At 29.6% G+C, this 16,348-nt stretch overlaps 1 protein-coding gene across 1 annotated transcript in view; it reads left to right on the forward strand.

Moving 5' to 3' along the window:
- The window catches only part of LOC123292613 (GTPase-activating Rap/Ran-GAP domain-like protein 3), a 176,602-nt gene that overhangs the window by 131,480 nt on the left and 28,774 nt on the right, over positions 1 to 16,348 (forward strand). The window contains exon 2 of the mRNA XM_044873327.1: positions 15,475 to 15,544. Coding sequence (XP_044729262.1) covers positions 15,475 to 15,544 — 70 coding nt within the window. The remainder of the gene's footprint in view (positions 1 to 15,474; positions 15,545 to 16,348) is intronic.

Here is a 16,348-nt window from a genome sequence, read left to right on the forward strand (position 1 = left end):
GATATGTATTTATATATCTATGTATCTATTTGTCTGTGTATCTATGTAACGGAAACTTTGAACGTGATTTTCATCCACTTCAAAATGTCGTGTTGAATTAAAACTTTGTACACTTATCAAGAACCAATGCCAGTAATATAATTTTTCCCGATATTGCTGATCAGGATATTCAGAATTAACGATTAACAACAAAATCTTTGATGGTGGAAGTGCAAATAACATTCCATAATATTTATAAGTTATAATAGACCTTTTTCACATTTTTTTATTTAATTTTTTTAAATGAAAGTAAATGTTTCGATAAATGGACTAATTTTTCTCTCCGATTTTATAATGACTTTATTTTTACCAATATATTTACAATTATTTTAATCTAGCGCCCCACGCTTTTATCATTAAAATGAATTTTTTCTTAATCACACGATTTAAAAAAAAAATTATTTTCTACCTTTCAGTTAAAAAAGCCTGCTTTTTTAGTTCTTTTAAACATTTTTATCACAGTTCTTCCTCCATTAGTATGCCTGTTAAAAAAATTAACCGAAAACTTTTTAATTATGATTTCCGTTGTTACCATATAGCACGATACTAAGGTAATATGTAATACAAAGCGTATATTGTACCTTGGTTCGCCATCTAATTTCTCGCCACATAATATTGCTGCCTATGAGATTATTCATTTACGAATTGACAATTGTATTTTTTGTGATCTAATTTATACCAAAGTGTTCCATCTAAGTCACTCCTTGCATATTAAGGGGTATTTCGTTATGTCATATTTCAGTTTAAAAGGCAAGCAATTTTCTTAAGATATTTTTTTGTCGAGTTTTATATTATCTCAGGAGTCGATCGTGTTTTATATTATCGAGAGTTGAAAGGGGGATTATAGCAAAACATTGAATTTTCTGGTTGCCATTTTGAATTTTCACAATTTATATTTTATTTATAATTTGTATTTTGACCATCATTTATTTTTTTTTAAAAACGTTGTGGTTACTGGGGCCTTAAGAGTCAAATTGTCGAAAAAATAAGATGAGGATTACGACGAAAACTACTTTAGGGTATGAGCTTAGTGCATACGGATTATCATGTGCCAATACAGTGTATCAAGGTACATCACGTTTTTAGATTCAAGGTACATACACTTGACGTATTTGAAACTTTATCTTTTCAGAATTTAACGTTTTGCTAAATCGTACAACATGATTTCACAATTTACTCATAAATAACCAAGGATTTACGTCGAGGATGACTTATAAAACAATATGCAATGGTCAGCTTATAAAGAGACTATCCAGTACGTACGTCAAATGTGCTTACTTTTTTTGCAGAAAAATTTTATTTTCAGTATATTCGAAAACAAAATGACATTGACAATCAGTCTTTTGCCTACTTGCATTTTTATTAAATACGCTCATTTCAATAAAAAATTCTTTTCAGAAACGAGAAACACAAAATGATTCAAGTTATATTTGATTCTAGGTACTATATCTTACCCTACCTAATGACTTTCAACAATTTAATATGAAAATTTTATGAATAAAAAATGATGCTTCATTAAATATTTATAAACCTCTTGAATGTTCATGGAGGTGTATTGTACACGTTTAAGTTATGATGACAATCGATATTTATTTTAATTTGCATCTACCATTCCATGTCTCATATTTTTAGAGTAAATAAACTTGACTAATATTTAAAAATTCAGTGTCGTATTCGTACGCTTGTTTTGTTGCGCTAAATGTAACAAAAAGCTACTAAAAAGACTACTCCTTAACAAAATCCCCACAAGAAGTTGATTCATAATCTCAAAACTTCGTTACATTCGTCTTAAAAAATCTTCCAAATGATGTATTATTTGACCCTGCCTCGCTATTCAAAAAAATTTTCATTGCCACTCCCTGCTTTCCATCCGTTTTGAACTCTAGTAGAAATTCTAGCCGTTTTACTGGAATCCTTTGATAGTAGTTTAGAGATTACCGCTCTTTTTCCCATCACTGTATATCTTTTCACGCATAACAAAACTTTTCTCTTTATTTCTATTCATTAATTAATGGTCTAAGTAAAAACGTAAGGATTTTAAAGAAGTTTGAACAGTTAAAATTTTTTATAATAACATTGAAAGAGATCAACGATTATGGTCGTTATAACCGAGAATTGTTATAAAATGTGCAAATTTTATATTAAAGTGAAAGCATGTATCCTTGTTGGTCGTTACTAAGACTAATAGTCAAATTCCAACTACAATGGGTAGATAGAACCGATATATTGTTCGTAAGGTCCAAAATAAAGCTTAAAAGATTTAAAATAAAATTTATAAAAGGAAGTTATTACGAGTTTAATATTTTGTGCTTTATAAACAAGAGTAACGTGCTTCTCTATTACATATAAATGATATGTGGGTAGTTATGGATTATAATATCTGTTACTAATTGTGGGAGTACGTTATTATTATATGTATAACATTAAAATAATGATCACATATAGCACAGATGTGTATATTTTCAATTGTCCTTTTAGTTAATTAAAACAATAAATAAATCAATAAATAAACAAAACAAATTTCAAACATTAATCATTTTAGAACAACTCTTTATATTTGCCTGCGGCTTCCACGATTGGATTTCTACCCTATCTTCGAAGAGCCCCATCATTTTTTAGGAAAGGAGGGGGGAAGGGAAAGTGTGTGTATGTGGTAGATTAAAATACATATCTGTTTGTTCTGTAAAAGAGAAAAATTGTGGTCCCTCCTATAATTATAAATTATTGAATACAGACGTCTTCATTTAGACGAAGTATTGATAATTTACTCAATTAGTGTAATAAGCTTCTGCTTTTAATTAATGTTTAACCTTCTACTCGTTTTGAGCTAAGGAATAACCACCTAAAATGGTATCGTAAAATTTTCGAAACATTCTCTATTAGTTAATCGTATCGAGCGTTAAATTGTGGAAGTCCATAATAAATTTTTTTGTATTATTTAGCAATAACAACCACTTATATTTTGTATAAATTTTTTATTTAAATATCAAAAATAAATAAAATTATTCCAATTATTTTAGAATTCTCTATTAGCCTATCATTTTTTTAAGTGCTGTAATTTCATCAAGACAATGTAGTACGATTTTAATGATGTTCTGAAAAAAAAAGCACTTATGATCGATAATTTTATGCGATACATCGTTTGTATTGTAATTTACATGACAAAATAATTATAATTATACAAAATAATTTTAAAACATTGTAATATTCTCGAGCTATCGAATATATTAGAAAAATTACGCATGACATGAATAATATAATGATATTGCAATATATCTTACATACATGCTAAATCATATTTTTACAATAAGTTTCATATTTTCTGAGTGGAGAAAACACAACATTTATGAGTAAATTTCTGAGTATAGGACATTTCTAAAAAAAAAAAAAAAGTTTTTAAATAAACATTTTATTGTTTTAGAGAAGTATGGTATTAAGATTTCACCTAATTCCTGCATAATGTTTGTTTATTTACACTGTTCTATAACAATGATCAAAGTGTATTCTTTTTCAAAAAAAAAATATAGGCTTTACAAGTTCATGTCCTTTAACGTGATTCCCTCTATGCTTTATATGTGAATATCTTGCATTTGGATACAAAATTTAGAATTTTGCTGTTAATGTTCATAAAATCGAGGTTCTTAAATTTTGTTGTATTTAATGCCTTTACAAAGTATGGGTAGGCAAAAATTACAAAAAATGTATTAACGAATACAATAATTTACAGATTCATGAAATTTTTGTCTAAACTTTAAAATTATTGATGCCTAAGGAGACAAAAGAAACGAGACTATATACTAGAATACGTCCGAGAGATACGGCTAATAATAGCAAACCAGATATTCGATTATTATTCGATAGACAGGCAACATATATTTGAGAGATAGGGGTCTTGATGGGCTTGAGGCACTTCTATTTTTATATCATGTATATATGAAATATACATAGTATATTAAGTTTAGTCCCAAGTTTGTAACGCTTAAAAATATTGATGGTACGAAAAAAATTTGGGTATAGGTGTTCATAGAATCACCTTATTAGTCCATTTCCGGTTGTCTGTCCGTCTGTCCGTCCGTACGTCTGTCCGTCTGTCTGCCAACACGAAACCTCAAAAACGAAAAGGAATATCAAGCTGAAATTTTTATAGCGTACTCAGGGAGTAAAAAGTGAGGTCGAGTTCGCAAGTGAGCAATATAGGTCAATTGGGTCTTGAGAATAATAATTATCTTGAGAATACCAAAAAGATTTTAGGTTGTTAAAACAAGACAAGGCGATAGAAAACATTCAATGATAAAAACAAAATTGGCAAAACATCAGCAAAACCTTTGTCTCGAGTAGCACTATCCAAAAATAAAATAAAAAAATTGTGAAAATATTGATTTTTGACTGGTACAAAATGGTAAACTTATAAACAATTACTATGATAGATATGACAGATAGATATAACAAGTACGTGGTGTAGTTTAGGTTTAGAAGTATAAAAATAATTTACATTCAAAGCGTGGAATAAACATGAATTTTCTTTTGCTGTTTACATAAAAATCATTTTGTGTTATTTTATTTAAATGATGCACGCATTCGCATTGCAATATAGTAAAAGTCTTGTTATCGTTGTAATAGAAATATAAACAATGATGTTTTAAATCTCGTGGGATTTTACGTTTAAACATTTTTCCTACCTATTTTCACAACCATAAACTCTAGTGTAATTATTTTTTTCACCCGGCGACGGTGGGAGCTCTGCTTTTGGTCAGTTAATATATATGTATGTAGTTATATCTCAATTTGACAAATGAGGTATCGTTGAATGGGTCTTGATCTTACGCTGGTTAAAATGTATAATACAAGACACTATATACTTGACCTATAATCAACTAGTTATGGTAAATTAAACTAATTATACCATGTATATATGTAATATGCAAGGTATACTAAGTTTAGTCCCAAGTTTGTAACGCTTAAACATATTGATGCCAAGCACAAAATTTTGCTATAGGTGTTCATAGAATCACCTAATTAGTCCATTTCCGGTTGTCCGTCCGTCTGTGGACACGATAACTCAAAAACGAAATAAGATATCGAGCTGAAAATTTTACAGCGTACTCAGGGCGTAAAAAGTGATTTCGAGTTTGTAAATGAGCATCATAGATTAATTGGGTCTTGGGTCCGTAGGATCCATCTTGTAAACCGTTAGAGATAGAACAAAAGTTTAAATGTAAAAAATGTTCCTTATCAAAAATTAAACAACTTTTGTTTGAAACGTTTTTTCGTAAACATCACTGTTTACCCGTGGGGGCGCCAATTAGGCGGAAATTTTATAATATGTACTATACTTGATTATCAGTTATGTATGTGTCACATGTTTGTATGTGTAATGTGATAAAGAAATCAACACTGACTATGCATGGTATTTCAACAATTAACTCAGTCAATTGTTTGTTTTCACTTGTTTTTAAATAAAAAAAAATAAAAATTCAAATCGTCCAAATGAAGGTTTTTCTATATGTTTGGTGCAGCTTTTTTTACATGCAGTGTATTGAAATAAATGTTTTATTTTTATACCAATTGATGATTTGTTTTCCTAGACATTCACAGAAATGGTTGAATATATTCAAAGATAACTTTTATATTATTATTATAAATTGCCTGAAGTTTGTTATTATCATTATAAATAAATACAAAGTGGGGCGGGGCATTGGATTAGTCGATAATAAAAAAAGACCTGCTCCGTCTGAGGAATATTAAGCTTTCTGGTTGAAAATTGTTAATGCAAGGAATGATCGATTATCGCGTGGGAAACCAATCATTTCGATTGGCGTCGAACCTTAAGTTGAATTCACGCTGTGAATATAAACTCCTTTCCATTATAGCAGAGTATTTCGGGTTCAAAAAGGAAAATTATGTTTACACAATATGTATACAGGGTGGACCATTTTAATCTATTATGTGACTGCGCTTATTCGACGCGTAATAGCGTATTTAGGAACTGAAAGAGTTTTCAGCAAAAGTAGTTGAGTCGTTTTTTAATGGTAGTAAAAAAACTGGAAAAACTGAATAAACAGAATCTGAAAAGTGGATAAAACATATCATTTATCTTTGGAGATAATGATCGTTCCCGCATAAGCTGCAGTACATGCTCGAAGAATAATCTATGAAGGCTAACAATACCTTTTTTCAATGTTTTTCCCCCTCTGGGAAGTCGTGTGGACTAGCGGGATCGCACTCACACGACTTCAGTATCACACCGACTATGTACTGCGAATTTATTTACTGTAGTTTTGTACGTATTATATTGTATAAAAGACAAAATGCAGGAATTATAGACTTTTGGGACTTCTGAGAATGAACTTCGACACACCAGTACTTCCATCAAGCGAAACGCCTTTATCAGATACCTCCATTTCAGATAATAATACCAATTAATAATCGCGTTACATGAAAACCAAGTGCATACATATTCTATGAATAAATAAAAAAAGTTTAAAAAAATCAATAATAGAAATAAAAATGAAAAAATATATACAAACAAATAGTTATATAAATGTATCTTGTTGTTGTTATTCCTATCTATAAAAATGTAGATATTGAAACGAAAGATACCGAAAATTAAATTGCATCTAAACTTTATTTATCTTGATTGTTGGATACCTATATTGAAAAGTACAATAAAAACTTTTATGTTTATTTATGTTTAGTGATACGTTGCTTGTGCTACGTTTTAATATTGGCTTACCCAGTTTTGATTCAGATCTTAAACAAAATTAAATTTCCCAGTATAGGAAAGTTCTTGTATTCGGTTTAAAAATCTTAAAAATAATTTACAGCATATATTTACGTTTCATGGTCAGGGCAAAACATAAACATTTCTTTTAGATTCATGTTTGTATGTACGCATTTACATGCATGTGTTCGGGAAGATTTTTTTCGTTCAGGTTTTATTGTGAATAAAAGTAACAACGATCTCGGATCTGCATCAACTGTTGCGTAATAACAACAAGATGTGCTGAAAAGAAGCTGGTGCATTGAAGAGGAGTGTAGGAAGGGGGTATTTAAACTTTTCTGTTAAGGTATTAAGAAACTGTAAATTTTTATAATTGAGTCATTGAACAAATTTTTTTTATCTTACAAAATGGAAAGATTATATATGTTTAACATCGCATATAATAGCAAAACTTATTATCTATGTATTATATATTTTTTCAAGTAATCCTCTTATATGGCTCAACTTGTTTGAAATTGTAGGTGTATAGATGATGTAATATTATACAAAAGGGTATTTTAAAATATTAAACCGAACGAAATGTCAAATAGTTGAAGTGCGATTTTAATAGATTAAAAAGACTTTAGTCTAAAGCTAAACTATCATATCATGCTCTATTATTGATCAAAAATTTATGAATATATTTGATCGCAAGGAATTAATTATACACAGAATTCAATAAAGTTTTTTAGTTCCCCAGTACTTGTTTACATGTATACAGAAAATAAGAACTTAATAAAATAAAATGCACAATATTGAAAACTGAAAAGAAGAACATTAAATATTTACATTACAAAAACTGTTAAAACTACTTTCTGTTGTATACTATTTCTATACATACACCTACACCTACTGTACATATTTTATATAAATCTCTTCAAAAACATAAATGTATAATATGCTGTAGTTGTCACAGAATCCTAAGAAACTCCATTACGTCAGCCCAAAAAAGTTGTAAAAATAAAAATGATTAATAATGAATGATTTCAAATGGCTTCTCACCCCAAATTGACTTCGCACCCCAACCCACCTCTTTAGGAGAAAATAGAAAATCCTTAACCCCCTACACCCTCTCTCTAATGACGTAAGACACTTTTAACAACTTTTATTAAACAGCAAAATTAAAATTTAACATATCAAAGTATTTTTAAGGTTATAGCCAAGTACCTACTTAATAAAGGTCTAATTTTTTTTACTAAACTACGAAAATGATTGCTATAAATTTCTTGTGTAAGTTTCTTCTTAGTACGTATTTATTTAATATTTTAATTGGCAAGTTTTTATTTTTATTTGATTCGTTTGTATACTCCGAAAACTTGCCAAGTAAAATATTAAATAAATACGTACTAAAGATAAACTTACACAGTAAATTTATAGCAATCATTTTCGTATTTTAGTAAAAAAAATTAGGCCTTAATTGGGCAGGTGCTTGACTTTAACCTTAAAATACATTAGAGGGTTGGAAGGATAGTCATAGGGGCTTGACGATTTTCTTATTTTCTCCTATAGAGATGGGTTGGGACTCAACGAGTGAGAATAATTTTTTTAAGACGTGGTCTATTTTGACGCGTTGTTGTTTGAAAACTATAAAAGACAAAAGCGTGACGCTTGATATACGTCTTCCCTGAGTATATCTCTACTTAAATTTGAAACATTATGGCTCAAGTGGTTTCTGAGATACAAGGGTATAAAATACTAAATGCTTGAAAAATACGCCCATTTTACGTGCTGTATATATAGTCTCAGCATTTATATACATTTCCACATACATAAGACATTTCATTTTCGATTTTCCATCTAACTAACTATATATGGCTAACGCTCTGCTGTGCTATATAATGTGTCACACTAATAGATTATATGGGGATTAAACTGTATGGGAATTGAATTATCACTAGGATATTTAACTGTATAGCACATACAAATATCAGACAAATATTGGGTTATCCACCAGGACATTAAACTGTATATAATAGAGTCAAATATTCATCTTGGGCTCAAAAATTACCTGAAGAAGATTCAAAAATTTGATAATAAGCAGTTGGTAAAATGTAAAATAATAGTTTCAATGACTCTGGTTATTGTAACAATTTTTAAAACACCATGTATTAAAAAATTTCCTAGAAAAAAATTTAATACAAGGTTAGATGATACATTTATATAAAATATCAACGTTTCTATAAATTTTTTAATGATTTTTTTAATTAATATGAAATAAATAAATTAAAAAGTTCAATCTAAAAATAGATACTAATAAGTGCAACTTTAATGTTTTATGAATGAACTTTTTGCAATTACTATTCTATGCAGTACCAAGTTTTATATGCATTGTGTTGTTCCGGCATACTTAATAAATTAATGTCTTTGTGCAAAAAAATAATTGTATATTAAATTTATTTATTTATATTCTTTGTAATGTCATCATTCATTGACGAGAAGTATGCAACATATATGAAAAACACAGGTTTCATAAGATTGACACACATTATCTCCATTTTCGTACATTATCTACAAACGCAAGAATAATGGCTCAAATAAGAACTCATATAGATACAAGAGCTGAATTTATTATAAACAGTTATGATATTCTCTGAATTTCGATTAAAAATTTACAATATGTAGCACGCTCGAAGTGGAATTAATGTACCGCTTCTATGTTACATGTTCTATGTACAAATGGATTGACTGTCATTACATTTAAGAAATATTTCCCACTCTCTCATATCAGAAACTAAAAGAAATTTTTGATTTACAATGGTTTCATTTCGACTTCATCAGACAACTCCAACATCACATAAAGTGTGCTCAGGGGGTCATGAAACAGATTTATAATACATCCTCATCTCTTCCTGTTGCTTGATACAGTATATTCTGGAAAAAATAACTCCAAAATTCATTTGAAAAATATGGTTTAAAAAAAAAAATACAATAACAAGCTGTGCTCTTGTTGATAACTGTGCACTTACAATTCTTACTTAATATGTAAATTGGTACTAAATTCGTAAAAAATATTTTATTCATAGTAGATAGACAGGGCAGCATACAAGAGCTATGAACTCTGAGTCTCGCCTATTACTTGGAAAGTTATCTAATACTTTTTTCTGTTTCTGTCTAAAATCAGCCACAATACTTTTGCAATGTTTTAGCTATATTTTTCACACGAAAAGCGAAAGAAAGTTCTCATGTCGAATGAATAAAAATTTCGCGTAGGTCATATAGTAGATGAAACCTGCATATTTTTAATAGCTGTAGAAGTTATGTATGCATCGTGTTTTATAGGATGAAAACAGACCATCCCGATCAACGCAAGTCACGCCAATGCCTGTATATAGAATGAAAACTTGCCGATGTATGTGGTTCATGTGAACCACATTGCAAATCCTTTTAAATATTTATAATCTCTATCTATCTAATACTATAGCTACAATACCTCCTAGTCGCATCAATGAATGTTTTAACTCGGAAAGACTCACTAGCTGCTCCGATTTGAATGATTTCTCGTTTTATATTATTTAAAATCAGAAAGATTTCAGAGGGGGAGGAATAATCTGAGGGAGAGGGTAGGAAGGATCCTGCCTGATATATTAACACCCACTCTAAGCCACAAATGTTTGTATGAGAACATAAACAGACCGTCATTTTTGAGTTCACTTCTTAATCAATTTTACAAATTCTGTCACCTATAGAATGCTTTATTATCTTAATTTTAATTCAGTTAAAATAGATTTTTTGTAGAAGAAATCGCGCGAAAATGATTTCTTTGCACAAGAACAAATATTGTTTTACACAAATACCAACAGGCTCGACAGACGTGCACGCTAAACCCATCCCGCTTAACCCATTTCGCTAAACTTATCCCACTAAACTCACCCTGCTAAGGCCCATCTCATCCTGCTGAACACAAATTTTACTCTTATCTAGTGGACCAAATCCTTTGGCCTGGCTGAAGCCTTCAGCAGTGGTGCCCACTGCGCTCACATATAGCTCTAATAAATACCTGTTCACAATACTCGATTATTAATTAATAATACCTCAATAAGTACTATTAAAAATACGTAGTGCGTTTTTTGTTGTAATATAAAGTAATATCTTGATATTTAAGAGTTTTTTTAAATCTGTTTAGTAGTGAACTCGAATATGGCATGTATATTTTTTTATAACAAATTTCGAAGAATCCTTCCTTAAATGACACCTACTGTATAAATTCTATATTCCGTCGAAATTTCGAAGTTATATTTGAAGAGATTTAGGCTGGGCGTTTATATATCAGTCGGAACATTGCCTTTTTTCCCTCCTCTGAAAGGCTTCCGATATTAAACAATATAAATAAGAAACATTTTTAAAAAGTCATCCAAGTTGGAGCTGCTATTGTAAGATTGGCTATTTTATGTATTTAATGATGCGACTATACAGTAAAACACAATTTATTGATGTCGCGGGTAAATCATTAATTAAATCAACAATATAAGATTACAATGTACTACAGAATACATTGTATTCCATTATTAAATAAATATATTGTTCATCAATCAATTATACATATAATACAATAATATTCAATATGTTGTTGTTGCACCCATGTATACGCATACTATGTCCTATGTCATCCTCATATTAGGATTAATTGTAATCTGTATCTCAAAAACTATTCGACCAGTAGTCAAATGAACCCGATTTTTATACTTTTCCGTAATTACCTTATATACTGAGTTTTATCGAAATTAGAGATTAAAAAATTTCTCGATTTTTTTGCATTTTTTTTTAAGGTGTAGGTATAAATCGAGAAAATCGCAAAAAAAATTTTGTTTTGAAATTTGATGAAACTCGGTGGATGGGGTAATTTTAATCCAAAAAGTATAAAAATCAGGTTAGTTTAATGATTGGATGCAGAGTTTCTGAGATATCGCAATATTTGAATGGAGTTTAGTCCGTATCCTAAAAACTATTCGACCAGTCTTCAAATGCACCCGATTTTTGTACTTTCTGTACAAAATTACCTTATATACTGAGTTTTATCGAAATTGAGTATCGAGTATCATGAGAAAAACTTCATTTTCAAAAAAGTTAGAGTCCCCACCAAAAAATTAAAATCCATAAAATTGTGAACAGAAAGGTGGAAGTGAGGGCTATAACGTAATAGTCTAAAAAAGAAATTGCCCAACAAAGCGGGCGGTTATTTGCAACTTTAGATATAAATATTAATAACAGACTTTGTTTATGTTAAACAATAATTGTTTACAGTTATGTTACAATCACGTCATGGAAAACACAGAGGAATATGTCCACAGGGGTAACATGGGACATGTGTCATTGCTTAATGAATACGAACATCTATGTCAACCGCCCCCTTCTTAAATTTAACTTATAAACATATTGTAAATACCTCATCGGTGAAAACACACGAGGTTGCAATGTGACTTTAAACCAATTAGTTTTAATTAGTGGTCTGTTCGTAATTATCTCCTGCGGTGGTTTTAATTAGTACCCACTAAAATGGGAATGTTGTAAACAATCGTTTATTATCTAAGTTTATGATTATGACAAATAATCAAACTAAGTAAGATAGAGTTTATATTCAAAAATACTTTCTAAGGGTAAAACGGGCGAAATAAATAACTTTTTACTATTGACAGCCTCATTCCATCTACTTTGATTCCCTTTTCATCCCAATCAAGTTGTGAAAATAAATTTTGTGAAAAAGATATTAGTTTTGAAATAGAGCCAAATTTACATTTCACCCCTACCATCATAACATAATAACACTAGGGAATGAAAAGTACATATTTACTGTAATAGTATAAGTTAGAAATAACAGTACACTGAATAAAACAATCATTTATTGTAGTCATATTTATAGTGACAGTGGGGGATTTAAGATAAAGCTTATTTCATCTGCGGGGGCGGGAATAATGCGCCGCATTTCACATAAGTTTATGAGTTTCACCATAAACTCATGTGAAATTCTCTTAAAATGAATAGACTTGTTGTTAAAGTAGAACTTTTTCAGATATTGGTACCTAATTTTATTCAAAATTAAAATAAGCAAATATGGAGCATGACTACACTCACTCGACTTTACCATACACATTCCCCTTGATAAATTAAATGTCAAAAACTACTAGAATAAAATTGAAAAATAATTTTTTTTAATTAGTTTTTTTTAATCTGGCTATCGAATGATAGTCAGTGAATGAACAAATTTCTCAATTTTTGTCTAACCCCTATCTCTCAAATTAGGCCTTAGATCTCAATTTGGAAAAGAGTTTTTTTGTTGCTCTTGATGAGCTTATTTTGGTATGCTGGATTTCTGCAGTCCATAACAGAACGCCCTGTATATATATTTGCCTCAATTTTTAATACCTTTTTGAAAAATTTTTAAAGATATTAACAAATGTTTGGAAGTGATCTTGATAAGGTAGCAATTAATTTATTTCTCATCTGCTTAAACCCGCCACTGTTTTTAGACCAAATTAAACCGAAGTTTGTAGCTATTAGCTTTTGATAAAGTAGTATAAATTAATATTAATTTCTGTGGGGTCAATAATATTAGTTTATGGTTGCATATAAATAGTTTTTGAGTTGTTTATAATCGATAGCTACGTCTATGATATACAGTATGTTTGCTACGACTACTACAATACTATAGATTAATAAAAAAATATGATAGTTAAATATACAAGGTCCAAATGATTCACTTTTTTGAAACTGTACATTAAACAGTTGTTTTTGGGCAATGAAATGATTTTGTGGACGTTCTTTTGCAATATTTATAAATCAGAACCTCATCTAACGAGGCATTAAAAAAAACAAATTTTCTTTGACATTTTAAAAATATGTTTGATTCCCTTAAAACAGAATGTTTCTTGCAAGGGTTTTGTTTGATGTCTAGAACAACAACTAGGCAGAATTCCAGGAGTAATGCTTTCTATCGGCGTTTGTGGCGTTGGTTAATTTGAATGTTTTTTGGCAGTGCTGGTTATAAATTTTGGATCTATATTAACTTTTTATTTTGAACAAAAGAAAAACAAAGCCCAAATCTACGCCCGAAAAATTCTTCAGATCTACTTAGACAAAAGCATCACTTTAGTGAAATCATTAGTCCTATAACACCCACACCTACATGTACAACGCGTACGTGTACATCTATAACTCAGGGCTACTATCGAATCCATAGTTTTCACTCGAAGCATGCATGCTTCACGCACTTCCTGCCCACCTCAAACGTGGCGCAAGTTATTTATGTTTATAGTAAAACTCATAGCAGAGACCCTATATATTCGAAATTATTTTAAATGAGTGTTATTTACAAAATGGTAATATTCAAACAAATATTAAGCTGTAATGTACATGTTACAGGTAATGGGAATTTAATTAATAGATTTTCAGAAACATACAATTTATTATTTTTTCATTTTGTGTGTATTTTTTAACAATAAATAATCATAATTGAAAATAATGATATATATTAACGATATTATTTATATTCGTTAAAACATTACCAAAGCTTGTCTCTACTTCTTTTGATTCGAATGTTTTGTACTAAACATTATTTTTTATGTTAAAAAAAATTAATTGATACATTTATGAATTTCAATATTCGAGCCATAGGTATGTTCGTCTTTTTAAATCTCTTTAGGGAAATCAACTTAACGGAATAGCAATTTTTGTTTCGTTATTCTATTCTAATATCAACTTGCCAATTAAAATAAATAAAAATTACCATCTTTCCCATTGAAAAAAATTTATTGGTGGTTATCCTCTGTCTATTATTTAGTTATATTCCTTGATTGAAATAATTTATATTAACATTTTTGCATATTTTCACGTTAAAAATGTTATACAGCTCAATAGGACTATAAGCTTGTACGTTTTTTTAACCGATTTCAACCAAAAAAAGGAGGGGGTTATCAATTCGACTGTATTTTTTTTATATGAACTTTCCTCAGAAGTTTCGACTGGGTAAACCGATTTTGATGAGCCTTTATCTGTTTGAAAGCTGGTTTTGGTCCAGTTCTGACAACAGCATCCATGAGAAAACCCATAATAGTTTTAAATTTGCCTTAAGTATGCACGACAAGAAGACCAATAACTCAACATCACGCTAACCGATTTCGATTATTCTTTTTTTAGTGACAAATTAGTGTATTTCAGATTCACTAATAATCACTAAATAAAAACAAAACCGACTTCAAAAGAAAAACTTGGATTTCCCAAACGTTTTCTGATTTTCATAGTATTTTAAATCATATGTTATCCTGAATGCAATCTCTTTTGGTTTTCCTTAATAATAATAATTTATAAGAGAGGTACCTAGACAAAGAGGGTTCTCTATGTCCTCCCGTAGAACAACGTATCACCTGAAGGTGAGACGTCTGCGAATTCGTTCTCTTTAAAGTATATTTTAACTTCTGGTATTTTTCGCAGAAAAAATAAAACTTCAAGAAGATACCCAACAATTTCTATTTCCCTGAAACGCACTGACACATGGTGCTTTTTGTTGTTAACATCATTTATTTTGATTAAAAAAAATAGAAAATAAATATTATTGTATATAAAAGAAAAGTCTTTTCATTTTTTTATTTTTCAATTACTCTTCAACGCTTATTTCTTTTTGTACTTATATTTTTTATATTTAAAAAATAAAGTGATTTATTTCGTATGTTTTCTTATTTCAGTGCAACTGCTAGCGATTTAATATCCCGGCGTGGTGTATTTTCTAGAAGACATTATGGTTCTGTAGAACAGGTTAGTAAATTTAAAATTTGTTTACAATTTTTTTTAAGATTTTTGATAAGATTCAATAATGAATGACTTTTAGCATATGAAATCTCGTTAAAACATTTTATTTTTGATGGTAAATTTTATGTGATTGAAAACGTACATTTGCACGTATTTCATTTCCATACCTTTAGTTTTAAGTAGTTTTCTTCAAAACTTACTTTTAAATAAATAATTTTCTTTGAATATACAGTCATTTCAATATTTTTTAACTTCTTTAGCGCAATATACTACACCTTTATTTTATTTAACCCGACCAATTTAGTCAAAATAAGTAATCAACTTCGGATTTTAACGGAATACCTCATATTTGTAAATATTGACCCAGAACTAAAGTACGTTAAGCTCCCTCTATTTCAAAAACGGTTCAACATACAAAAAAAAGTTTCAGGCTAAATTTGTAGAAATTTGTGTCCTCTACAACTTCTATAATAAATGCTAATACGATTGAACGCAAAAGAAACGAGATATTTACAAAAAACTGATTTTCGATACCTTTGACCTTGAATATCCAACGACGCGATCGCGTTATCATTTGTGACTTTTGAGAAACATTTGTACTATCAAAATAAAGGTTTGTACAAAAAATTAGCTTATTCCGTTAGATTCCGAGGTGAACCCTAAGATGATTGGAATAATTATATTACTCTTACCTATCAGATCATCGCAACTATTAAAATATTATTGTTGTTAGTGGGAATCGAACTCGTTACCCTAATTGACATACCCCGTAAGATATTAGTTAGGTAAGCTTAAATCAACTGAGCCACT

This window comes from Chrysoperla carnea, chromosome 2, assembly GCF_905475395.1.
Source record: "Chrysoperla carnea chromosome 2, inChrCarn1.1, whole genome shotgun sequence".
Classification (NCBI taxonomy): Eukaryota; Metazoa; Arthropoda; class Insecta; order Neuroptera; family Chrysopidae; genus Chrysoperla; species Chrysoperla carnea.